The 23,368-nt window shown below is 39.3% G+C and overlaps 1 protein-coding gene across 1 annotated transcript in view; it reads left to right on the top strand.

The window, feature by feature from the left end:
- LOC134678867 (ATP-binding cassette subfamily C member 4-like) overlaps nt 1-19,869 on the top strand; it is a 51,054-nt gene extending 31,185 nt beyond the window's left edge. The window contains exons 3-25 of the mRNA XM_063537587.1: nt 296-500; nt 1,152-1,377; nt 1,486-1,583; nt 3,883-4,080; nt 4,788-4,914; nt 6,510-6,656; nt 6,941-7,131; nt 7,532-7,696; nt 7,969-8,106; nt 8,272-8,439; nt 8,876-9,016; nt 13,289-13,509; nt 13,598-13,731; nt 13,985-14,194; nt 14,639-14,869; nt 15,139-15,245; nt 15,376-15,499; nt 15,710-15,880; nt 16,242-16,369; nt 16,679-16,801; nt 17,014-17,136; nt 17,406-17,566; nt 17,935-19,869. Of these exons, the coding sequence (XP_063393657.1) occupies nt 296-500; nt 1,152-1,377; nt 1,486-1,583; nt 3,883-4,080; nt 4,788-4,914; nt 6,510-6,656; nt 6,941-7,131; nt 7,532-7,696; nt 7,969-8,106; nt 8,272-8,439; nt 8,876-9,016; nt 13,289-13,509; nt 13,598-13,731; nt 13,985-14,194; nt 14,639-14,869; nt 15,139-15,245; nt 15,376-15,499; nt 15,710-15,880; nt 16,242-16,369; nt 16,679-16,801; nt 17,014-17,136; nt 17,406-17,566; nt 17,935-18,208 (3,811 nt within the window). The 3' untranslated portion in view covers nt 18,209-19,869. The remainder of the gene's footprint in view (nt 1-295; nt 501-1,151; nt 1,378-1,485; nt 1,584-3,882; nt 4,081-4,787; nt 4,915-6,509; nt 6,657-6,940; nt 7,132-7,531; nt 7,697-7,968; nt 8,107-8,271; nt 8,440-8,875; nt 9,017-13,288; nt 13,510-13,597; nt 13,732-13,984; nt 14,195-14,638; nt 14,870-15,138; nt 15,246-15,375; nt 15,500-15,709; nt 15,881-16,241; nt 16,370-16,678; nt 16,802-17,013; nt 17,137-17,405; nt 17,567-17,934) is intronic.
- The last annotated feature ends 3,499 nt before the right edge of the window (nt 19,870-23,368 follow it).

The following is a 23,368-nucleotide window of genomic DNA, read 5'->3' as shown; positions in this document are numbered from 1 at the left end:
TCTATTTGATCCTGATACCTATTATTATTATTTTCTATAGCAAAAAAGACGAGTTCCCTTAGTTTTACTTGAGTAATAAAGTAATCTGTAATACAGCAAACCGACTTAACAACACAGTTTCAAATGCCATTAAAATTACGTTGATACGAACATATTTAGTGCATCTCAAATCTGAACCTTATTTAATGTTATTTTATTGTTATCCAATTCTATTCTTTCTTTTTTTGTTACGCAGACTGTAATATCAATACATGTACCTACGTATATAAAATAAAATTGTACTTATATTCACCAGACCATTCCAACCCGTGGCGCTGTCGATGCTGCTGGCATACTGGGAGCCGGGCACGGACATGTCGTACGAGCAAGCCGTGTACTGCGCCACCGCCGTCATACTCATGTCTCTGCTCATCGCCTTCCTCAACCACCACGGCGCCTATTCCACCCAGCAGTTCGGCATGAAAGTGCGCATCGCCGCTTGCTCACTTATTTACAGAAAGGTGGGATCATTTCAGCGATTTCATTATACCTTCATTGTAACTGTTTATGTTGCATATACTCATAATGCCCGGCAGCATTCGTCTCCTAAAATGTATTTGAGTAGGTAGGTAGGTACAGTAAGCGATTGCTCACGGAAAGCAGCCCTACGGAAGGAATGGCGTCGTGTCGTTAAACGAGTCACTCAAAAGTCTAATAATGGCCACAACCACAACAAAGAAGAACGTACATCGTAACTAAATACTAAATGTTTAAATGACTGGATTTTATAAATGGGGCACTGAGGGCAGCTACCAAGTCCCTTGCTGCTACGCGAAAAATTACCAAAATTTAAATTTGATAAGTTCCCACAATTTGTCATGGATCCCATTATAATAATATATTTTGACAAAAATGGAGCCAACCTGTAAGTATATACCTATATGTATTTTAACCAAAAAAAAAATGTTCCATACAGGCTGAGAAATGATAGGAGTACTGATGAACTGATTGAGTTACCTAACTTTTTAATGTAGGTATACATTAAAAAGATGTAAATGTATCTTCCAAATTGACCTTATCGTTAATTGGATGAAATATTCAAAATGACAACAAAAGCTCACTTGTGCTGTCAAGTCATGCTGAGTAGCATATGTATTACCCCCACCCCACAGGTGATGCGCATGAGCTCAGGCGCGCTGGCGCAGACGACGGCGGGGCAGGTGGTGAACCTGCTCTCCAACGACGTCAACCGCTTCGACTACGCGTTCATCTACTCGCACTTCATCTGGTTGCTGCCGCTGCAGGTTGTCCTCGTCTGCTACCTCATCTACATCAAGATCGGGTACGCTGCCATCGTCGGAGTCATCGGAATCGTGCTGCAGACCATACCAGTGCAATGTACGTTCACTTATATTTCTATCTATTTCAAGTGATTTCATGATCTGTCTAACAACACAATATGTCATATGTTATGAAACCGTAAAAACAGTTTATTTTTCTTTGCAGCTTATATGAGCAAATTGGCTGCTAGGTTACGAATGAAGACGGCACACAGAACCGATGAGCGTGTCCGAATTATGGATGAAATTATTAACGGCATGCAGGTAAACTCGTCATATTACTATTATAGTAACAGCACCAGTCATGGGACATTTAAGAGGGAATTTGGAGTATTTGTGATATTTCCCTAATACATGTGAATGGTCTACCGCTTAGCGTATTGAAAGATGAAAGTCCTACCCGTCTTTCATGTTTCAGGCGTGTTGTATCAAAGATACTGCAATGAGTTTCCACATACTTAACAAATTAAAACTATGCTATTTTTCTCCAGTCATGGACACCAAAGCTCCAGTAATGGGCCCCCCAGTAATGGACACTGCTCTATCAGTATAAAATATTGAAATAGGTCATCAGATCTGGTCCATGTTATCATAATATTGCATTACCATCCGATTTGCATATTTAATTACGAATACAAAATTTCAACTCAATCGGAAAACGGGAAAGTGGCTCAAACTCGGCTACCAAAATTTGACCCACACTAAAAAACGATATTAATTTATCCGAAGTCCGAGCATACCTCCTGGTTGACATATTTCGTAACTACATTTTACTTCTGTATTGTTTAAACATGAAATGATGGCATGGCAAGCATCATTATGTAAATTTCCCATTATAGGAGGTATGCAGTTTTACAGCTCCTATAATGGGATTGGGCCAAATACCACTATTTTTTTTACATCTGTGGACTCACAACATAGTATGTTGTATACCTTATCTCATGGTAAATGCAATTAACAAAACACATTTTAGTTTTCATCAAGTATTAATTAATTAAAATTTAATAAATTAACTCACCTCTCTTAGCGAAGTTGTTAAGAATTCGTAGTGGTATTTTTTTTTCAGTGACACGACAACTTTTGGGTTGACGCCAATTTCTTAAAAAACAACCAAATTTAATAAAAATTCAAACTGAAACAGCTCTAGGACTCTTATTTATGATAATATACAGGCAGTGTTTATAAACTACTTTTAGACACTTATTTTACATGATTTGTGGTTTTTTGTCCCATTACTGGTTCCACGCCCATCATAGGGTACACTACTATAGGTACTTAACAATATTATTATTATTATTACAACGCATTATTATCTGTCTACTGTAAATGGGTACCTAATCTTTACTGAAACTAAAATTTATAAAGTGCTCAAAGTGTACCCATTTTCATTTTCATTGTGTAGTTATGCTTATGGGCAGATATACGTATCCGCATTGAAATAGACCGATATTTTTATTATTTTATTATTTTATTATTTTATTGCATGCATCGACACATAATGAACATGAAAGAACAGCCAACGTAGCCTGATCCATGACCATAAACATTTGTGGCATATCTCCCCATTCATACCAGACATTGAATTCTATAAATTGTATGTACCTACAGATTGTAATGTGATACGTCCCACAATAAAATATTTAACATGTAGTTACATATATTCTGACCAAAAAGTGCACAGAAAGTTCTCTCGGTATTACTCGTATTGATAAATTAAAGAAATATAAGACATTGAAAAACTTAGATAGTTTGACGAGCGTATCATATTTCCGTGTCATTATGGTTCGGCGTACTTATCCTGTTCTGACTATTATGTTTCGATGATTTTTATTTTTAATGAGGAGGGAAAGGTTATGTAGCTACCTACAATTAGGATAGGTTATTAGTGAAGTTAATAAAATAAGTATACAATTAAGTGATCATCCAAAATAGGTATTGCAACGATATAAAGTAAATTAAGTCCGGTTACACAATACACATGGTGACTTTTTGCAGCGGTACAGTGAGCTCGATATAGAATAAGCAATAGTGACAGCCTAATAGGGTAAATACATTACAACACACTTTTGTTGCCATAGAAATAAGGATGTATTGCGATATATTTTGTTGTCACTGTGTATTTGATGCCCACTGTACCACTGCTAATGCACGATTCACGGACGAGCATTTGTATCGATTGATCCACGCTATTGTATCGGAGCAGTCTTACAAAACAATAAAAACTTGCGGTTGTTTCGATGTTGATTCGTAAGTACCTGCTCGTTGTACAGTCACCTGCTATAATATGTTACTCTTCGAAGGCCGCAAAAATATGTGACACGCTCTTACGGCTCTACAAATAAAATCGTGTTAGATATTATTAATTGTTTTTATCATAATCTATAACTTCCGCGGGAACAATATAGGCCTTTGCCTTCTAGTACACCTGCCTGAAATAAGATCTTTTTCGAGCAAGTGTGATGAAAAGACAATAGATAAAGCATTATCTGAGGAAAAGCTGCTTTAAGAAACACAAAAGAATTGTAATACAAGGGGCTGATTTCATATAAACCAAAATTTGCAGGTGATCAAAATGTACGCATGGGAAAAACCATTCGAGCAAGTGGTGGCGCTAGCCCGTCGCAACGAGATCAAGTGCATCACTCAGGCGTCGTACCTGCGCGGCGTGTACCTCAGCTTCATGGTGTTCACGGAGCGCCTCACGCTCTACATCACCCTACTCTCTTACTCGCTTTTCGGCTTCCAAGTCACGGCGGATATCGTAAGTTTTATAGTTACACTAATAATCTTTGAGGCGATAATTGATAACATTTCAATTTATTACCACTCATTTATATTTTTTATCGATTCAGAAAACCAAAAAACTACACTTTAAGTAATAACATAAACGCAACCTAAACGAGCTTATTTACATTGTGCGGTTGTTTAGGTACCCACATAGGGTATTCTGGATGCGGATCTGGTCGCATAAATATTAAGCGACGGGTTGTCGTAGGAGGTAAATATTTAAAGACGGCTTTTTTCTCGAGTTATCCTGAGATCCGCACTTCCTACGTGTCTTGTATTCCCAAAGTCAAAGCTAGCTCAGCCGTGATTCTACAAACATAAGTAGGTAAAACCGTAAAATAACGTAACGTAAAGTGATATCGGCACCTTGTAAGATGCAAGCATTAACTTTATTAATAATCCTTACAAGAGTAAACAAAAAAAACAATGAAGGCTTGCCAACTTGTCGAAAAATAGTCCACAATTAATTGGACATACTTTACCTATGTGCATGGTAAAGTTTTTTCAAGGCAAATACAGCCTAACTAATGATGTTTTAGTTCATTAGGTGATGGAAGGAATATTTGAATATTTTAAGATATGTATATTTAAAATAGTAATTTTCAAATACTTACGGGAAATGCTACAAGAAACTATGGTATCTTAGTTAATTTGAAATGTTATCAATTGAATAATTTTCAGGTGTTCCCTTTGGCGCAATTCTACAACACCCTCCAAGGCACCCTATCTATTATAATGTCTAACGCGGTGTCATTTTTGGCGGAAGCGCTGATCTCGGTTCAGCGCCTCGAGGCGTTCATGCTGTTTGGTACGTGGGGCTCAATGCCTCCGCATGCTGCACTTGCAAACTGCATGACTATACGTTTTACAAACGCTACATAACCTACTTCATACGAGTCCAAATTATAACTATGACTCGATTTTTTATTTACAGAATTTTGGTACATGGTTTCAATAAAAACACGTAGTATACCTTTATATTCTCGTTATATTTAGTACCCGATTAAACTAGGTACAGATGTACCTAGTGCATATATAATTGTTCTCCCTCGTTATTTTCTCGGAAACGTTCGTATTTGTCATGCTACTTCAGTCAACCTTAGTACTTTTTGTACCGAAACTAATTGAAATAGCGAGATACGTTCGTACGTTTCCGCGAAAATACGATGGAAAATTATTATGTAGTGACATCTGTACTGAGTGACATAAAAATGTCTTCAGATTTGATTCACTATTGAGTAACAGCAAGGGTTATTAAGGATTCTAGATTGTTGTCAAAATCAACGAATAAGCCGAGAACGGACAGCTGGATCAATGGACGGACATAGCAAAACCCTGAAGATTCCAGGGCCTGAATTATAACCAGGCGCTATTTATCCTTATGATCGGGACTCGGGAGAAACTTCGCAACTTTGACTTAATTATCATCTTGCGATTGGTTTAATTTTTTAAACTCGAGTTGTGTGTATACTTAACTTCACACTTGTATATTATAGCACATGTTTTGGGCAGTGGACTGGTTTTGACCAGCTCTTGACACCACTGTTTTCGCAATTTTAGAAGAGTGTCTGTGTGTACTTATACTTACGCGGAGGTATCTAGGGTTGCATGGCATGCCGTATTAACATTACAGCTTGCACGTTCTGGTTTCCGCAGGTTTTCCCGTTGGCACAAATGTTCAACACGCTCCAAGCGACATTTGCCATTACGATGCCGAACTCTCTTGCTCAGTCAATGGAAGCGTATGCCTCCATTCTTCGCATACAAGCTATTTTACTAATGGGTATGAGACGTTATTCGTCTGACCAACTAAAGGTGGCAGTGAAATTCGACGGCCATAAACCTTGTATGTCTGTCGTTGCCAGTTCGTAGATTTTTCCATTTCATGATCTGACCTGCCTGCGGCCTGCCTCTCATTTCAGTCATATGTGACAGTTCTGATGTACCAACTACTTAATCTATCATTCCACTTTTTAACATATTTGCGTTTTCCCTTAGTAACTATTTTTCCTTGCTTTCTTCCATTACCTAGAATTAGTTCTCGCAGATATAATTAATGCAGTATCACTGCCACTTAGATTTACTGTAATGTCGCTGCCACTTGAGGTTGGTCAGACCGTAGATGTCTACTGTGTAGTATTGTTATTGTAAAAAGTGTTGTACTGTACAATTGTACATACGTGCCAATCAAACCCTGTAGTTGTAGGTACATATTTAAACTGGCTCTAACAACTGTCTGTTATTTGTTGGTAGGGGTTTGTGATGCCTATAAATTTCTTTTCACTAATTAATTGGCTGGTTTCTGTTTCATGTATTGTGATTTAATTAAATATTTGTAGTGTAATACTTTGATTTAAAAAAATGTCTTTTGTACATTGTTGTAACATGTGTATTTTGTGATAGATGAACGCGAAGATCTTCGTAGTGTGCCTGACGTAGATATAGCCAAACTTGTACAGAGCGTGGAGAACAAGAGAAACAATCTAAGCGAAGTGGACCTAAGACCCAACACTTTCAAAAGGATAGACGAAGAGGGAATCTTTAATCCAGGTAACTCACACACTCGTAATCTTGTTTTTAAATCGTTTTTTATTGCGTCCGTTTTCTTTGCTGTTTTGTTACTTGTTGGTGATTGAATGCGGCATTGAACTCAGTCATGGTTAAGCTAATCTTATAAAGCTACATCGTAGTCTGTAGCTATTTATGATTTATTTTATAGCAAAAAATCTTCGTAGTTGTTTGACAATGTGTCGGGAGCTATGTAGCGTTTTAATAAAAAAAAATATGAAATCTCATAAACAGAAATGAATACCTAAAAATGTTAATGTACGCAGGATTCGTGTGCAACGAGAAGAACCTGATGAGCGTGGCGCCGGCGGCCCCGGTGAGCCCCGACGTGGGCGTCCTGATCCAGGACGTGTGCGCCAACTGGATCGAGGACGGGCCTGTCACGCTGCGCGGACTTAACTTCACAATACCTAAGGGGAAACTTTGTGCCATCATTGGATCCGTCGGCTCAGGAAAGGTTTGTCTTTCCTCTTTACTATGGTGAGCTATTATTTACTAGGCGTAATCGTGCTGACCTGGGATCGGGACATGTCCAGTCACAAGACCAAAAAACGCTTTGATTTACATGCGCCTTTTCGTAGTCTCTATTTTCCTCCCTGGACATTATACAAAATGAATTTTGTATCAAGTATAAGCAGTATAAGCAGTTATACTAGATATAAGCAGTTATACAAAATGAGTTTTGCATTTGTACGTTTAGCGGTCGATGCTATGAAGCTTAGAAATAAATAAAAAGTGGAAAAAAATCATGAGTGAGACTTGAACTCACGACCGCTGGATTGCTAGCCTAGTAGCACACAGCAAATGTTAATTTATTATAGAAAATATTATACACAGTTTAATTTATATTTATTTAGAGTTCCGTGTTGCAATTGTTGCTGAACGAGCTCCGATCGACGAGCGGCCGCATCCACCTGTCCGGGCCGCTTTCGTACGCGAGCCAGGAGCCATGGCTGTTCGTGGCCACTGTCCGACAGAACATCCTCTTTGGACTTCCTTATAATTCCAAAAAATATAAAGAAGTGAGTAACTGCGAATTAAACATTAAATCATTTGAGAGCCTGTCTCTCTTCTCTATGACCATGTTGATGTGCGACTTGCAAAAGGGAGGTAAAATACAGCAATGAACATTTACTTCATTGCCTTTTTACTAGGTCTCTGGCCCAACAGAACAGATAATCAAATTGTGTAAACATGGGAAGGGAAGTCATATATTTTTTTATTGTCTTCCTTCTTTGTGTAACAGATGATTTCATACAAAGATGTGATACAAGGGGTCTTCTTTATGTTTAAGGTGGTGAGAGTATGCGCACTGCAAAAAGATTTTCAACAATTCCCTCATGGAGACCAAACATTGGTCGGCGAAAGAGGCGCTTCACTTTCTGGCGGACAGCGGGCGCGAATCAATCTCGCAAGAGCAGTTTATAGACAGGTTAGTGTCATTTAGATCTCACAAATATTTTTTGTTGTTATAAAAACATTGTGACAAGTGGGTTAGTACAGTGTATTTCGCAGGCGGTCAAACCCAATAGGAATTATGGTGTAATTGTAAATGAACGGATATGCGGAATGATTGATTGTGCGGCGCCGGTTTCAGGCGGACATCTACCTGCTGGACGACCCGCTGTCGGCTGTGGACGCGCACGTGGGCCGGCAGCTGTTCGACGAGTGCATCTGCGGGTACTTGCGGCACGCCACGCGCGTGCTCGTCACGCACCAGCTGCACTACCTCAAGGATGCTGATTACATCATTATTATGAGCAATGTACGCATCATTTGCACGCTGAATGCTTTATTGTTTTTCATTCAATTCAAAAGTAACACACACGGTTTAGAATAAAAATCATTCTATCCGGTAGAATGTTGATGTTGTGTTGATGTGTTAAGAAAAAATAGGCCAAGAGAATTTATTTAACTTCATGAGTAAGTAATTACTCTTTTTTTCGGTGACTCAAGTGTACATTTATACAGGTACAGAAATTTTTTTTGTAAAAACTCAGTATTTGAGGACAAACTAAAACAATAGGAAATATAACATTGTGTTCTAATATTTCCAAAAATTATTCCTATTTTTATTGTTGTATTATGTTTGTACCCATCGATCGACGCCATATATTTTCAATCGACTTTTCCAATAAGTTTCTACAAATAGTCGCTCCGATGTGTGTCGATACTATAAAAATGCCTTACTTTTTCCATAGGGTGCTGTCGAAGCAAAAGGAACTTACGCGGAACTTATAAATTACGGAAAGGACTTCGCTAAACTTTTGAGTGCTACTCAAGAAGACGATGAAAAAGTTGAAGAGAAGCCAAAACCGATGTCAAGGCGAACATCGGCCAGAGTAAGTGCCAAAAACTCAGCTATCCGTCCCAAGCAACAATACAATACCATTTACAATTTTATTAGGTCGACCTGTATGTAACTATGTAATGGAATCTAAGGTAACTAATTTAATCATCTTCCAAGCATCGTAGCGTCATGAAAATTGGCAGCTTTATGTAGTTCTGATGACAATACGAGTACAATAATATGGTTATGTCGAACTGATCTGATGATGGAGACAGGAGGTGGCTGTAGGAACTCTATGATGACGACCGGTCTGGCCTAGTAGTGGGTAGTGACCCTGCCTGCGAAGCCGATGGTCCTGGGTTCGTATCCCAGTAAGGGCATTTATTTGTATGATGATACCACGGACGTAGAGATTAACTGGATGGCGGACATTGGCCAAAAAGTGTGTCCACATGAGATAGTCAAGGTGGGCCGTTGTATCTCTTTCTAATTAGGGTGACCATACGTCTTATGTATGTGGGATATTAGGATAACATTTAAATATATAGTTTGACCAGGATCTTTCCTTAAGTGTGCATAGTTATATTAGTAATAGAAATCATACTGTCTTTTCGCCTAAAAAGGGATGGATATAGTTTTTTCTCTTCTGTAAAACGCTCCACACACCCTTAGGTACTTAATTTAGTTGTTCTAAATGGTGTGTTCACATTACGGCACCTATGCAATTAAAACTGCACGAGGCCATGCGCTTGGTGAGGAAGGGAACCCTATGGAGGAACCTGGTCTTCAACAGAAGGATATGATGTCACGATCCTCAGTATCGAGGGACCAAGTGAAGAAGCAAAGCTGTTACTAGTAGGCGTAGGTACTGGATCACGAACATGGTCGATCGTCAGGAAGGTGGTCCGCCGTAACGTCTGTCAAGAACACAGGTATGAGTGAGAGAGATAGAGAGACAAATATGCTGACAGAACCAGAGGGTCTACTGTGAACCATGTTCGACGTGTTGCCTCTCTCTCACACTTACGTACGAATTTACAAGTGCGACAAAGACGCAACGGGGTAGGCTCTCAGGACAGTGGAGGAATTACATACAGTCTTTGCCGCCTTAGGCCCCAAGCCCTACATAGCAAACTCTAGCCGCCCCCCCTTTCTCAGCACCCATCATATAGACTGCCGCCCAAAATATCTGGCCGCCCTAGGCCCGGGCCTACTCGGTCTTAGGGCAAATTCGTAACTGCCTGAGGGTCGCGTGGGTCCGCTACGCCCGCTTGCTATCGTTTTTAACTAGGACGCTTGTCACTGGACCATAGACATCGAAGTTTGCAAATTGCGAGCATCTTTCTCTATTACTGTAATTACTCCTTTAGAGGAGTAAAAGAGAAAGATGCCCGTAATTTGCGAACTTCGGTGTTCACGGTGCTAGGCCACCTGTGCGAAAAGAGAAGAGTCGTGAAATGTAAAGAAATTAGTGATGTGCCGTTCTTAGTAAATTTTCCAAAGAGGGTAAATTCCCAGTAACGTTTCTGGTATCGTCCCAAAAGTCAGTAAATTACGATAAAGTTCTATTTTTTTTCTTTTATTATCAATGTGTTTATTATTATTATAACAATGCATAAATGTGTCTGTAATGTTTAAGGACTTTGGATTTCAATTTTGGTAATTATTTATTCTGTATTGGCTCTCATTTCACCAATTTAAACATGCCGAAATAAATACATACCTATTTATATAAACTTACTTAAGTACCTAATAAAAATTGTGTAACACTGATTCTCATCGTGCCGACATCATAGTCACCCTAATGAGTTTGACAATGTTGTCTTGTATTTTTATCGCAAAATGTAATAATTGTGGCTTCCTGGTGAAACAATATTCCACAGTTAGAAATTCTTTCACTCCCACAACCTTTAACGCAACATATTTTCACCATTTTTAGGAAATTTTGCATTCACGTGTTTTGATAACATGTCATGACGATAGGGATACCAATTCAAAGTTTCTACAATGTCTACCACACCAAAATTAATGTTTTTTTTTGTTGTCCACATGCTTGGTTAAATCAGTTAATAATATTGACATCATACTTATTTACAAATTTCTTAAAAGATATCAGAACCTTACTCTGAATATAGCACTTAAATAATATAAGAAGTTATTTAAATTGAGTAGTATATTGATATAAATACTACCACAATGGTATATTTTTAACATTGGCAACACGTGCGAGTGAGACACCGCGACCCACCTTTGCTATCTCAAGTGGACCGTTTTTTCTAGTCTGGTACGAACGTCTTTCTAGCTCGGTGATAAAGTTCAATTTAGTATGGCAAAAAAGTGACAGTGCAGTCCATCTTATAAGTCCATGGATGATACAGATATTTGAGTCATGGGTGTTTTCTATGTATTTAAGTATTTGTATATTATATACAGTTAGTAGCACAAGTGAACCAATGTCAATGACTCTCATATATTTATCGTGTAAAAATTAAAGGGATAAACAGTCTCGCTTGAATACTTTTATTATAAGAAACTGTACACTATTAACTTACATTTAAGTGTAATCATTAAGTTTGAAATCACTGAAATAAACTTTTATACTCAAATTAACATTGAATCAGTTTTGCTCCTCCTAGTAAGATAAACATTGAATCAGTATTGCACCATATATTTATGAGAAATTTTACACTATTAATATTTTGTCCATAGTCCTTTGGCCTTTTTTACTGCAGCCAAACGCTTACCCATGCCCTTTACTACTTTTTCACAGTACGCAGGCGACAGTAACTCCCATTGTTCTTGAACTCGAGCCCACAATATGTGTAATGACGATGGCGGTGATTCGTAGTTATTCACTAACGCTTTTTTTAACATAGACCATAGGTTTTCTATGGGGTTTAAATCGGGACTTTGAGCTGGCCATTCTAACACATGAAAACCCTGTTCAGACAACCATTTTTTAACAACTTTTGCAGTGTGTTTAGGGTCATTATCGTGTTGAAACCATATTTCGTTGACTGGGAACGGCATATTCTCCAGCGTTTCCCCTAACTGCCTCTTTAATATGTCAAGATAGATCTCTTTGTTCATTATTCCATCAATTTTACGAATAGAACCAGGTCCAAAACAAGTCATACAGCCCCACATTTTGATGTTACCACCTCCATGTTTAACAGTTTGTATGAAATCTCGTACATTCATCCCTTCTCCTTCTCTTTTCCAATTCCATTGACGGCCGTCCGTTGAGTATCTGTTAATTTTAGTTTCATCTGAGAAAATTACCTTCGCCCAGTCTTCCTCTGTCCACGTTTCGTACTTCTTCACGAATGCTTGTCGAGCTTTTACATTTTTCTTACTAATAAGCGGTTTCTTTTTCTTCTCCACTGCTCGGAATTTTGCACCCTGAAGACTTCTTATCACTGTCCATTTACTTACGACCTTTCCTGTTTGTTTTCGTAAGAGTGAGGCGGCATGCGATGTGGATTTTGCTTCGCCAGTGACCATATAATGTACAATTCTACGCGTGTCTTGCGGGCTTAACTTTTTTGTTCGCCCCCCACTGTTATTTTTCAAAGGTTTTGTACATTTTTGTCTTATTCTCTGCACAGCCGACTGGCTTACGGTTAATTTCTTGGCTATTTTCCTAGTCGACAGCCCTTCCTCCAACATTTTTTTAATCAAATCATTGATAGGCTTGGTAAACGGTTTCATGGCTAACGTTTTATTTCCAATTAACAACGAAGTCAATCAATTCAAGAGAAATCGTAAATGATATCATGACAGATCATTAAAATAAATGCACATCGGATATAAGTTTAGTTTTAAGTCCGATTAATCAAACGGCCTGCTATCGAAAGAGGTCGGAGCAAAATTGATTCAATACTAATATGACCTTATAGAGAAAATGCATTGCTTCAATCTGTAATTATGTAATGGCAGACCATCTCTATATAGTATACTAACAGAAAATAGTGAAATATCAAAATAATTACTTATCGTTTTTATGTAAAGTAAAGGTACATGTCAAAGTAGTGAACATTGGTTCACTTGTGCAACTAACTGTATATCGTTGTCTGAGTACCCACAACACAAGCCTTCTTGAGCTTACTGTGGGACTTAGTCAATCTGTGTAAGAATGTGCTATAATATTTATTTATTATTTACTTATTATTATTTATGATGAAGCAACGCAACCTAATTGTGTTAGGGGTTTTTGGAATTGTCTCGATGAGTATTAGTTGTCTGTCGTAAGAAAAGTACAGTCAGCGATAAAAGCTTGTACCAAAAATGATTCTTTTGCCAAAAACTTATTTTGGTTTGGTAGTTGTCGACAGCGCGCCGTCCATCATTGGCGGAGTCCACCGGGGGCGAAGTGCCGGCTCAGGAGATGGAGGAGGAGGAACGAGAGTCGGGCTCGATGGGCTGGCACGTGTACGGCGCCTACCTGAGCGCCGGCGGCCGCGCGCCGCGCATTCTGTTCATGGTGGTGCTGCTGATCGTCGGTCAGCTCGCGGCCACACTCTGCGACTACTGGGTCACCTTCTGGTATGACTGATGCTACCGATTCTTTCTAATATGTTCCTATTTTATATATTATCGTCATTGATATCTAATGTTTTATACTTATTCTCAGGACTAATGAAGTTACATTAAAAAAAGAAAGGCTCTCCAACAGCACTATTAAGGAATATGATCGCAATTTGGAAGCGCCGGCCAACACGTCGTTCTCTTTAACCAGCTACTTTTCGGGCATTGAGCTACAGTCAGGTTAGATTATGCTTAACAATTTTGCAAAACATTAAGTATTTTGGTACCTAAGTATGTGACTTTATCACGTCATGATAACAAAATTCCATCTTCGAGGTGCTTATAAATAGAGAAAAAGGAAGGAAAGGAAGGTTGTCTGGAAGAGATCGCTCTTTAGCGATAAGATCGCCTGTTGCTACATGCCCTGTAAATGATTTTTCATTAGGTTATGCATTAAGGAGGATTTATATTATTTATTTGTCACACGTTTCAGATTTAGACATCCACGCGTACATCGGGCCGCTAGACACTGCACAGTACTTGTACGTGTATTCGGCTTTAATCGTGTGCTGCATCTTCTTCATCACGGCGCGCGCCTTCATGTTCTTCAAGGTGTGCATGACGGCCTCCCGCAACCTCCACAATGACATGTTCCACTCCATGCTGCGAGGAGTTATGCGCTTCTTCGACACCAACTCGTCAGGTATTTACCACCATAACTGCCTTGATACTTAAGTAATTACTTATGATGGGACAGGACATGATCAAGTTCCACAGGTCCTAGTGTCCTCCGCTACGTTCCAACTTACTAGTATACTACATCATGATTCCAACCCTCAAAATGGCGTGGCGCCCCATTTCGGTTGATTTCAGCGCCCCTCCTTTAACGGTGTCCGTTGCCGTCACACTACTCGCACCGCTCTATATATACATGTATTTGTGTTACCATATTTATGTTTTTTGTAAGGGGTTATTCATTATTATTTTAGGTTACGTAAAATGATGTATACTGACTGTACACAAGTCACATAAAGCCTAGGAAACTGTTCATGACTTAAATAAAGTACCGACTTCGGTTTACTGTAGGTACCTACTAAACGTGTTCTGTAAAAGCTTTAAATTTGTAAATGTCTTTATTTTATTTCAGGTCGCATTTTGAACAGATTTTCGAAAGACATCGGTTCCTTAGATGAACTGCTGCCTCGGTTTTTATTGGAATGTATTCAGATCTACTTGGTGATGTTCAGTATCCTGGCTCTGAATGCGGCGGCGCTCGTTTGGACTCTACTACCAACTACAATTATTTTGCTCCTGTTTTACGTTATTCTTCAGATTTATCTGAAATCTGCGCAGTCCATTAAACGTCTAGAAGGAACTAGTAAGTTTTCTGTAATATTTTTGGTAGTATCTACTCTGAAGATCACTCTGATATTTCTAGTGCTAGCAGTACCTAAGTAATATCACCCCAAAATTATATTTTGCTTGCTTGTTTTTAATTGCTCGTCGCCGTTTCTAGCACAATGTGCTGGCTAGACTATACGTTTTTGAAACTTGCGTAAACCGTTCTCGTTGCGTAGGTACTGAGGTAATTTTTTTAAAATATGTACTCCCTAAAAATAAATTAATGAATACTGAATACTATTTCAGCACGCAGTCCCGTGTTTTCGCATATGGCTGCCACATTGAACGGCATCAGCACTATACGTTCAGCAGGGGCACAGGAACGGCTAATAAAAGAATTCGATCGGTTCCAGGTAAAGCATCTATTTACTACTATTATCACTGAGTAACAAAAATTAAAGTTTTGGCCTTGGCATTCGTTCCGAAAACTTGTAATGTGTTTAGTGGGTACGTATATTTCAATTAACACCAACTTTGTTACAGGACATTCACACTTCGACGTGGACCAGCTACCTAGCTAGTGGAGTCACTCTTGGCTTTTGGCTCGATTTCATTTGCGTAATATATTTAGCAATCGTCATCATCGCTTTCCTTGTTATTGACAGCAGTAAGTATGATTACTAATAGAGTGCTAATTTCAAAGAGAAAATCATGTTACTCGAATGCAATTTTACTGGATTATGAGCTCCGGAAACTCGGTTAGCGGCTACTGACACTCGCAGTTTTTTATTTTCTGTAACTAAACACTCTTACCTACACTGTTTATAAACGTAAGTATACTTACTTACGTACCTTATGTTGGTTTGTTTGTGTTTAGAAACCATATTCTCCGGCAACGTGGGATTGGCCATATCGCAGACACTGATTCTAACCGGAATGCTGCAGTTCGGTGTGCGTCAGACGGCCGAAGTTATTTCGCAAATGACGAGCGTTGAGAGAATATTGCAATACACGCACATAGAACGCGAGTCACTCTGGGAAAAAGGCGGTAAGTTTTAGTTACTGATTTTTATATATATGTATTCCAGAGACAAGTGGCAAGCGACTAACAATAAAATTGTACCTGATACGATTATATTATACTTATTGTCTTATTTATAATTAACAGTATAGGTCTACAATATATGTTTATTTTTACTGTTCCCCTGCAGCTAAGATAAATAAGTAGAACATGTACAGTCAACGGTAAAAATATGGGTGTACAAATCATTTCAAAAATATGTCCCATAACTCTTATGTCAGTGAATTAAGAACTATGGGACATACTTTTCAGTAAGTTGTCTACACCCATATTTTTACCGTTGACTGTACCTAGTATAAATATCATATGAAATTCGCTTCCGTTACAGCGAAGGCAACTCCAAAGGGTTGGCCGTGGCGCGGTCGTGTTGAGTTCCGCAATGTCTTCATGAAGTACAATACAGAAGATTTGCCAATCCTTAAAAACCTCAACGTAGTCATAGAAAATGGATGGAAGGTAAACACTATTTATCTTTCATTATTTATTTAGTTATTATCACCACCGACGTCTTCAGATACGAATATCTTCAATCACAATAGGTACTAAACGCGTGCTATATGATCCATCAATTCCATGGTTCCTGGTTGATGGAAAAAGTAGTACCTACCCGAATAATTATAATTGGGTATTCGGGTAGTTAAATAATAATATACGAGTACTTATTACATAAGTAGGTAACAATAAAATAAATCTACACCGTACATATAAGTAAGAAGCATTATTATTTTATGATGAGTACCTTCTCAATCAATGCGCGTGATTCAGGTGGGAGTTGTGGGGCGCACGGGGGCCGGCAAGTCCTCGCTCATCAGCTCGCTCTTCCGACTCGCCATCGTCGAGGGCGAGGTGCTCATCGACGACGTCGACACGGCTCAGTTGGCTTTACAGGCAAGTTTAATTACACTCGTCTCAGCCTATAGCCGCCATCAAAACTTGACAATACAAATGCAATATTGATTCGTCAAAATAAATTAGAATGGAACCGGAGACCTTTTTATAGGCCTCTGGGCGGCTAGAGGATTGAGTCCTATAATGCTGTTTTTCATTTATAGATACAATCAAAAATAAAATTCATTACTATAAACATTTTTTTCCTACAGGATTTGCGATCCAAGATCTCCATCATACCTCAAGAACCAGTTCTGTTTTCTGCGACAGTAAGATACAACCTAGATCCGTTCAACAGTTACGATGATGAACAGCTATGGAGGGCACTTGAAGCAGTAAGAATCATTTTATTACTAACTGTAAACCTTGCTCCTGTAGCACGTTCTTATTTTACAATAGGGTCAAACACATTTTAGCAAAAGGTCACTTCTGTGGACAATACAATCAAAGTTAAAGACTGAGACCGAGTCTCATGTACTGAGAATATGTAACCCGCCTGTAAAGGTGCCGCCCAAAAAATAGCTTTAAATTTGTGATGTCTACAGGAGAGCCACGAACGAGTTTGCTAAAAAATGTATATGACCCAATATGATTTTATTGTCAGGTTGATTTGAAGTCAGCTATACACTCATTGGACTTCAAAGTGTCAGAGGGCGGTTCAAACTTCTCGCTCGGACAGAGACAGCTGGTGTGCCTCGCTCGGGCCATTCTGCGCGGCAACCGCATCTTGGTGCTCGATGAGGCCACCGCTAATGTTGACCCCAAGTGAGTACAATATTATTATACCCATTCATTGTATTGGGGTCGTCTGTATACAATTAAACTACTACACACGAACGAACACTACACGAAAGATAAAGAACAGTACAAATAAAGCAAACTCGCGAAACAGTAGTAAACTCTAGTAGGTACCTATACTTAGGTCACAATTATTTCCAAAAAACAAAAGCACCTAGCATTTTATGCATTGGTGCGCTTACGTAGTTAAGGCAGTATATAGGAAGTACGCCTAAACGTGTCCCTGCTCTTTTCCGCTATTTCTATGTACTTACTTACCTACCTATTTCAAGAACCCTATGATCATATCGTCAGTTAACATAGCAGTATCATGATAGTGAATGTAATATTTTCAGGACGGACGAGTTCATTCAGGGAACCATTCGTAAACGTTTCGCGGACTGCACCGTGCTGACGGTGGCGCACCGGCTCAACACCATCATGGACTCCGACCGCGTCATGGTGATGGACGCCGGCCGCCTGGTGGAGTTCGACCACCCTTACAAACTCCTCAGCAATCCCGAAGGCCACTTCACTAAAATGGTCAAAGAAACCAGTGACAAAATGTCAGAACAGCTATTCCAGATTGCAAAGACCACATTCCTCAACAATGGAGGAGTTATAGAATAATAAGCGTGCCAGGTGTCATAAGTTGTTAAGTTTTTAATTATTTTTTTAGAGAACCTACGTAATTTTCGTAAGTGATAGAAAGGTAAGAAGTGGCATAAATAAGTATTAGGATCAAACGTACCAAGAGTTATATTCCATTTCATTATCAAATGGAGTTGATGCGATCGTATCGGGTTCAAGATATGAATGCCTCGCTATAAACCAGCGCGGTAACATGTCGCGAAAGTCGCAAAACTATAAACAGCGGGGCGAAAAATCCCTCGACATCAGCATCGTTAACGGAGCCTTACTACTTAGGACATTATTTAGGGTTCCATATTTTAAATCATTTAATAAGTACATATTACGTCGGTGTCCGCTAGTGAGTTAGGAGCATTTAGGCATTAGGTACACTGAGGCGTTATTGATTCCCCGGTGATACCGCCGCGTACAACGTCACATTTCTATTACAACTTGAAGCTAGGTAGGCCTACTGTATCAGACAGACCAAGAAGCCTCAAGTGCATTTACTGCAACTAAAGTTAATATGGGTTTCCACATTAACTTTACTAAGTGTTTACTTAGTCGGGCTATAAGTTATGTCAATGGTTATGTCACAAATATTTCCAATACATACCTACGATCTTAACATGAATCAACACTATAGCTACACTACATATTAAGTAACGTACTATATACCTACTTATACCTTTAACACCTTTTAAAAATTAGGAAGTCCCATAATAGGCCCATTTCAGACCATGTAAAATAAAATAAAAACATGTATCTAGAAGTTAGTGCAGGCAGGCTAGAGTAATTACGACTAATTAGGTATTTCTTTAAATGCTTGCTTGCTGAACGCGATTACTAAGTCATTTTATTTAATTAGGATACTGAATTAAGTAAGGTGCATAAAGGCCTTTGTATCTTGTGTCAGTGGGCTCACAGTAAACGACTGGTACCTACATATTAATGATAATTTAAGCATATAATTTATATAAAAAATACAGCCCTTTCGTCAGAGCTTATGGACCGACTAAGGAAATTATGTACGTTGGTAAGTCAAGCCTGAGGGTCTACCGCGAACCACGTTCGACGTGCTGCCCTCCTCTCACACTTACGTACGAATTTACAAGTGCGGCAAAGAGACAACACCTCGAACGTGATTCGAGGTAGGCCCTCTGTCGTGAGTGTCATTTACTAATTCCCGAAGGAAGCGTCTGTCATGTTACAATTCTGAACATGTTGCTAATTAGATAGGTGTTGTGTATAAGTGTGTATCCGGCTACCTACGTACCTACAGAACCCTTTCAGAGCGCGAATTAACACGCTCAAATTCTAACCTACTGTATTTAAGGTATTTTGCATGCATATTGAGAACATGAATTATTTATTATACCTACCTATCTGTACCTATTTTATGAAATAGGTAGGTACAATTTAAAAAATATGTTAGTTTAAGATCGCCTTAACTTTTTATTATATTTGTATTGCCAGTATCTAAGTATAAATGTAGGAACGTCACTGTGTTATTTATTTTAGAATAGATTGTATTATAATTTAGCGGTATGATTTTTTTCTTAAAAATAATTCATCTATTTAGTTTGTTTCATCTGAAAACCGACCATTGTGAATGCCATAGAGGATTTCCTCGAACAAATATTAAATAAGCTCTACCCATCGCCAGTCGTTTTATTGACCTACATATTTCCTTCCTATTTCATATAAATTTATCTATTATTAACCTATTATCTAGAGATATCGACAAATATTTTAACGCAAAGTAGGTACCGTAAAATCAAGTAACTTTAGTCCACAACTTACAACTTTACGATGGAAGAAATTCAAGTTCCAGTAAAATATGTATAAATATTTTTCAAATTACATATATTAAGTAGGTATAAGTAGTTATCTATTAGAGAAAAAGCTTCTCTTATGCTTATTATGCATATCCCACAGACAAAACATCCTCTAGACTGAGCATAGTCGCGCTACCCCCGCTGCCACGCATACGGTAATTTTACTCCATGTCGAGTCGAAAGTGTCTTTGTGTGACGTCCGTGAACTCGTTCGTCGTTTGAACGGACCAATCACGGCACGGGACTTCGCTCACCTCGTCCCGCGCACCCCCGCATTTTTGGCAGCATCGGTTGCATGAAATAATTGTTCTAAACTCCGTCTAGAGGATTCCTAGTCTATGGCATATCCAAGCTCCGAAATAAATGAAAGGTTTAATAATCAACGTCAAAAACTGGACCACAGTTTGGTCACAGCCTGTTTGCTCCGAAACTACTGAATTATTATTAAGTTCGTCCTTTACATAATCTCGGGACCATGGGGCCCCGGACATTTGGAAGGCGTGCGTGGAGCCAAAGCCAACACGCAGAGGCCCCTTGTAAAAAGACAATTTACTCTAAAAGGTGATGTGACACCACCCGACGATTATCCCTGTATGCACTATAGTAATGGACCCAAGGATAAGCCCCGGTTAGTGTAGGACTATTGCAATGATAAGAAACAAAAGAAACTGGGCTATTGTGTTGAGATGTTAGTGTACTGGTAACCGGTCTATGGAAATACTATGGCACCTGCCCCAATCTATGTTTAAAAACACGAAAAAACGGACAGGTGGTGACTCGCCAACTCACTATATGGGTCCCCGAAAACGGCCGCTCGCACGGAGCGACAAGGGGACAACATCACGTGAGCGGCTCAGGGCGTGGAGAGGTGTGCACCGCTTTCTACCCAGTGGCTGTAAGCAGCCACTGTGCCAACTCGCGTCTTAGGCATGTTTCACTTCCGCCCTGCGAGCATATAGCTCTGACACCCCACTCTGGACGGCCGGTTAAGGCAAGCCAGAGGTGAGAGTCCTGCGGCCCCTGCTCAGTGTTCACTCCAGCCGGCCAATGAAGGCAAGCCGGAGAGAGGGGCCTGGCCGACTCTCGGGGGTATGGGACCCAAGGGACGTCACTTCCCATTCAGCTCGCCACAAGCTGCCCTGGGGGTTTATTATTAATATTATTGTATGTCTTTCCCATCACGGAACAATGGTGTTCTGACCCCTGACCTTTGGGAGGCGTGCGCGGAGCCGAAGCCAACACGTAGAGCCCCATACAAAATCCATATCTGTGACCCAAAGAGGGACATAGAACGTGAATAAATGAATTGTTAACATAGGTTATTTGGGCTATATGGGATAAAAGATTTACACCTCAGCAGTACGAACAAGAATACTTTGCCACTTCATAAACAGTGAACAAAATCTCCTTTTAATACAGTTAACAAATTTAATGTTTCTTAAAAGTTTTTTGATTAAGTGACTATTTTTGAAAATAATCGCTTCGAATCCCTTTTTCGCTTTGATGGTTTTGTACACAAAATTACATACAAGGCGACTCCAGTGGCCTATTTTATAAAGCTACAAGTTACAATTTACAAGCGGAAGTCTCGTTCTAACACATAGGGTTAGAAAGAGACTTCCGCTTGTAAATTGTAACTTGTAGCTTTATAAAATAGGCCACAGTTGTTATAGTTGTCAAGCCATTTCCGTCAGTAGAATAAAGCGGCAAATTGAAAAAACCGGGCAAGTGCGAGTCGGATTCGCGCACGAAGGGTTCCGTACCATACTCCAAAAAAAAACAAAAAAAAAGCAAAAAGAAAACGGTCACCCATCCAAGTACTGACCCCTCCCGACGTTGCTTAACTTTGGTCAAAAATCACGTTTGTTGTATGGGAGCCCCATTTAAATCATTATTTTATTCTGTTTTTATAGCGGCAACAGAAATATACTTGGTCAAGCAGATCTTGTCAGTAGAAAAAGGCGGCAAATTTGAAAAATGTAGGCGGGAAGGGATATCGTCTCATAGAAAATTTGAATTTCGCGCCTTTTTTTACTGACACGATTTGCTTGACCAGCTATACATCATCTATGAAAATTTCAACTGTCTAGCTATCACGGTTCGTGAGATACAGCCTGGTGACAGACGGACGGACGGACGGACGGACGGACGGACGGACGGACAGCGAAGTCTTAGTAATAGGGTCCGTTTTACCCTTTGGGTACGGAACCCTAAAAATGTAGGTGCAAAAGGTAAGGCACCATACCCACGAGCGCTTTTACAACTCACGTTTGAATGTCACAAATTCCTCGGAGTAATTAACAATGGAGCCGCCATTAACAGGCATTCCCCTCTGTCGAAAATAGGCGGCCAATGGTCAACCATATGTATGGACTGACGTTTATCTGACATGACGTACCTATACATTTGATGTGCCCCTCCCCCGCAAAAAACGGCAGACTATTTTGTACCGAAAATTTTAGACATGGCGTCTCCGTTGTTAATTACTCCGAGACAAATTCACACGATGGCGGTGGCGCTTTTTATTAGCGTTGTTGGATTTTCGACTTTAAGCGTTTGTCGTTAAATCTAATTTAGCGTGCGGACGGATTCAAGCGCTTTTATTAACGCGCGTGGAATAAGCACTCGTTTGTTCTTACAAACTTAGGCCTCTTGGCCTAAGTGTTGTTTGAGCTGCTATACTGGGTCAAGCAAATCTTGTCAGTAGCAAACGGCGGCAAATTTGAAAAATCGCGGGTTAGCAACACTGTGTTCGAATAATTCGAAAATCGCGTGTCATCTGTGTTTTATCTGTGGAATGTGGATCGCGAATGACAGCCATCATCTTGTTTGTTTACAAATGGTTTACAATGTTTACATTCTGAATCGATTCTATTTCAAGAGATATTTCTGCTGTGTCACCATTAAATACCAATATATTAAATAAGACTGTGCTTAATTAAAGCTAAGGTGCCTACAATGCCTACAGTGCCAACTGAGAAATCTAATAAAATATGAAAATCCAGTATGACATCTACCTGCTGAAGCAATGATTTTAATCATACATTCTTGTTTAACGGCATAGTCCACTTACAATTTTATTTTGAGATCTTCAAATTAGTTAATCATTTTTATCAACATCACACACCGCTTTTAAATTGTCCGTCCATACGTATTAATAACAATTTCAAACATTTTCAATAGAGAATCCGCGAGTGACAATTTGAATTGACGTACACCGTGACAAGGCGCGCTCAGCGGAAAAAAAAGTTTTGGTTCGATGTACATTGTACATTGCTGCTTTTCTTAGCGCAATACTACTCTTTGAGTGTTGCCCTACTTT

Source organism: Cydia fagiglandana, chromosome Z (assembly GCF_963556715.1).
Source record: "Cydia fagiglandana chromosome Z, ilCydFagi1.1, whole genome shotgun sequence".
NCBI classification, from domain to species: Eukaryota; Metazoa; Arthropoda; class Insecta; order Lepidoptera; family Tortricidae; genus Cydia; species Cydia fagiglandana.
The sequence above is the reverse complement of the archived record's forward strand: the minus strand, read 5'-3'. Positions and strand labels throughout refer to the sequence as shown.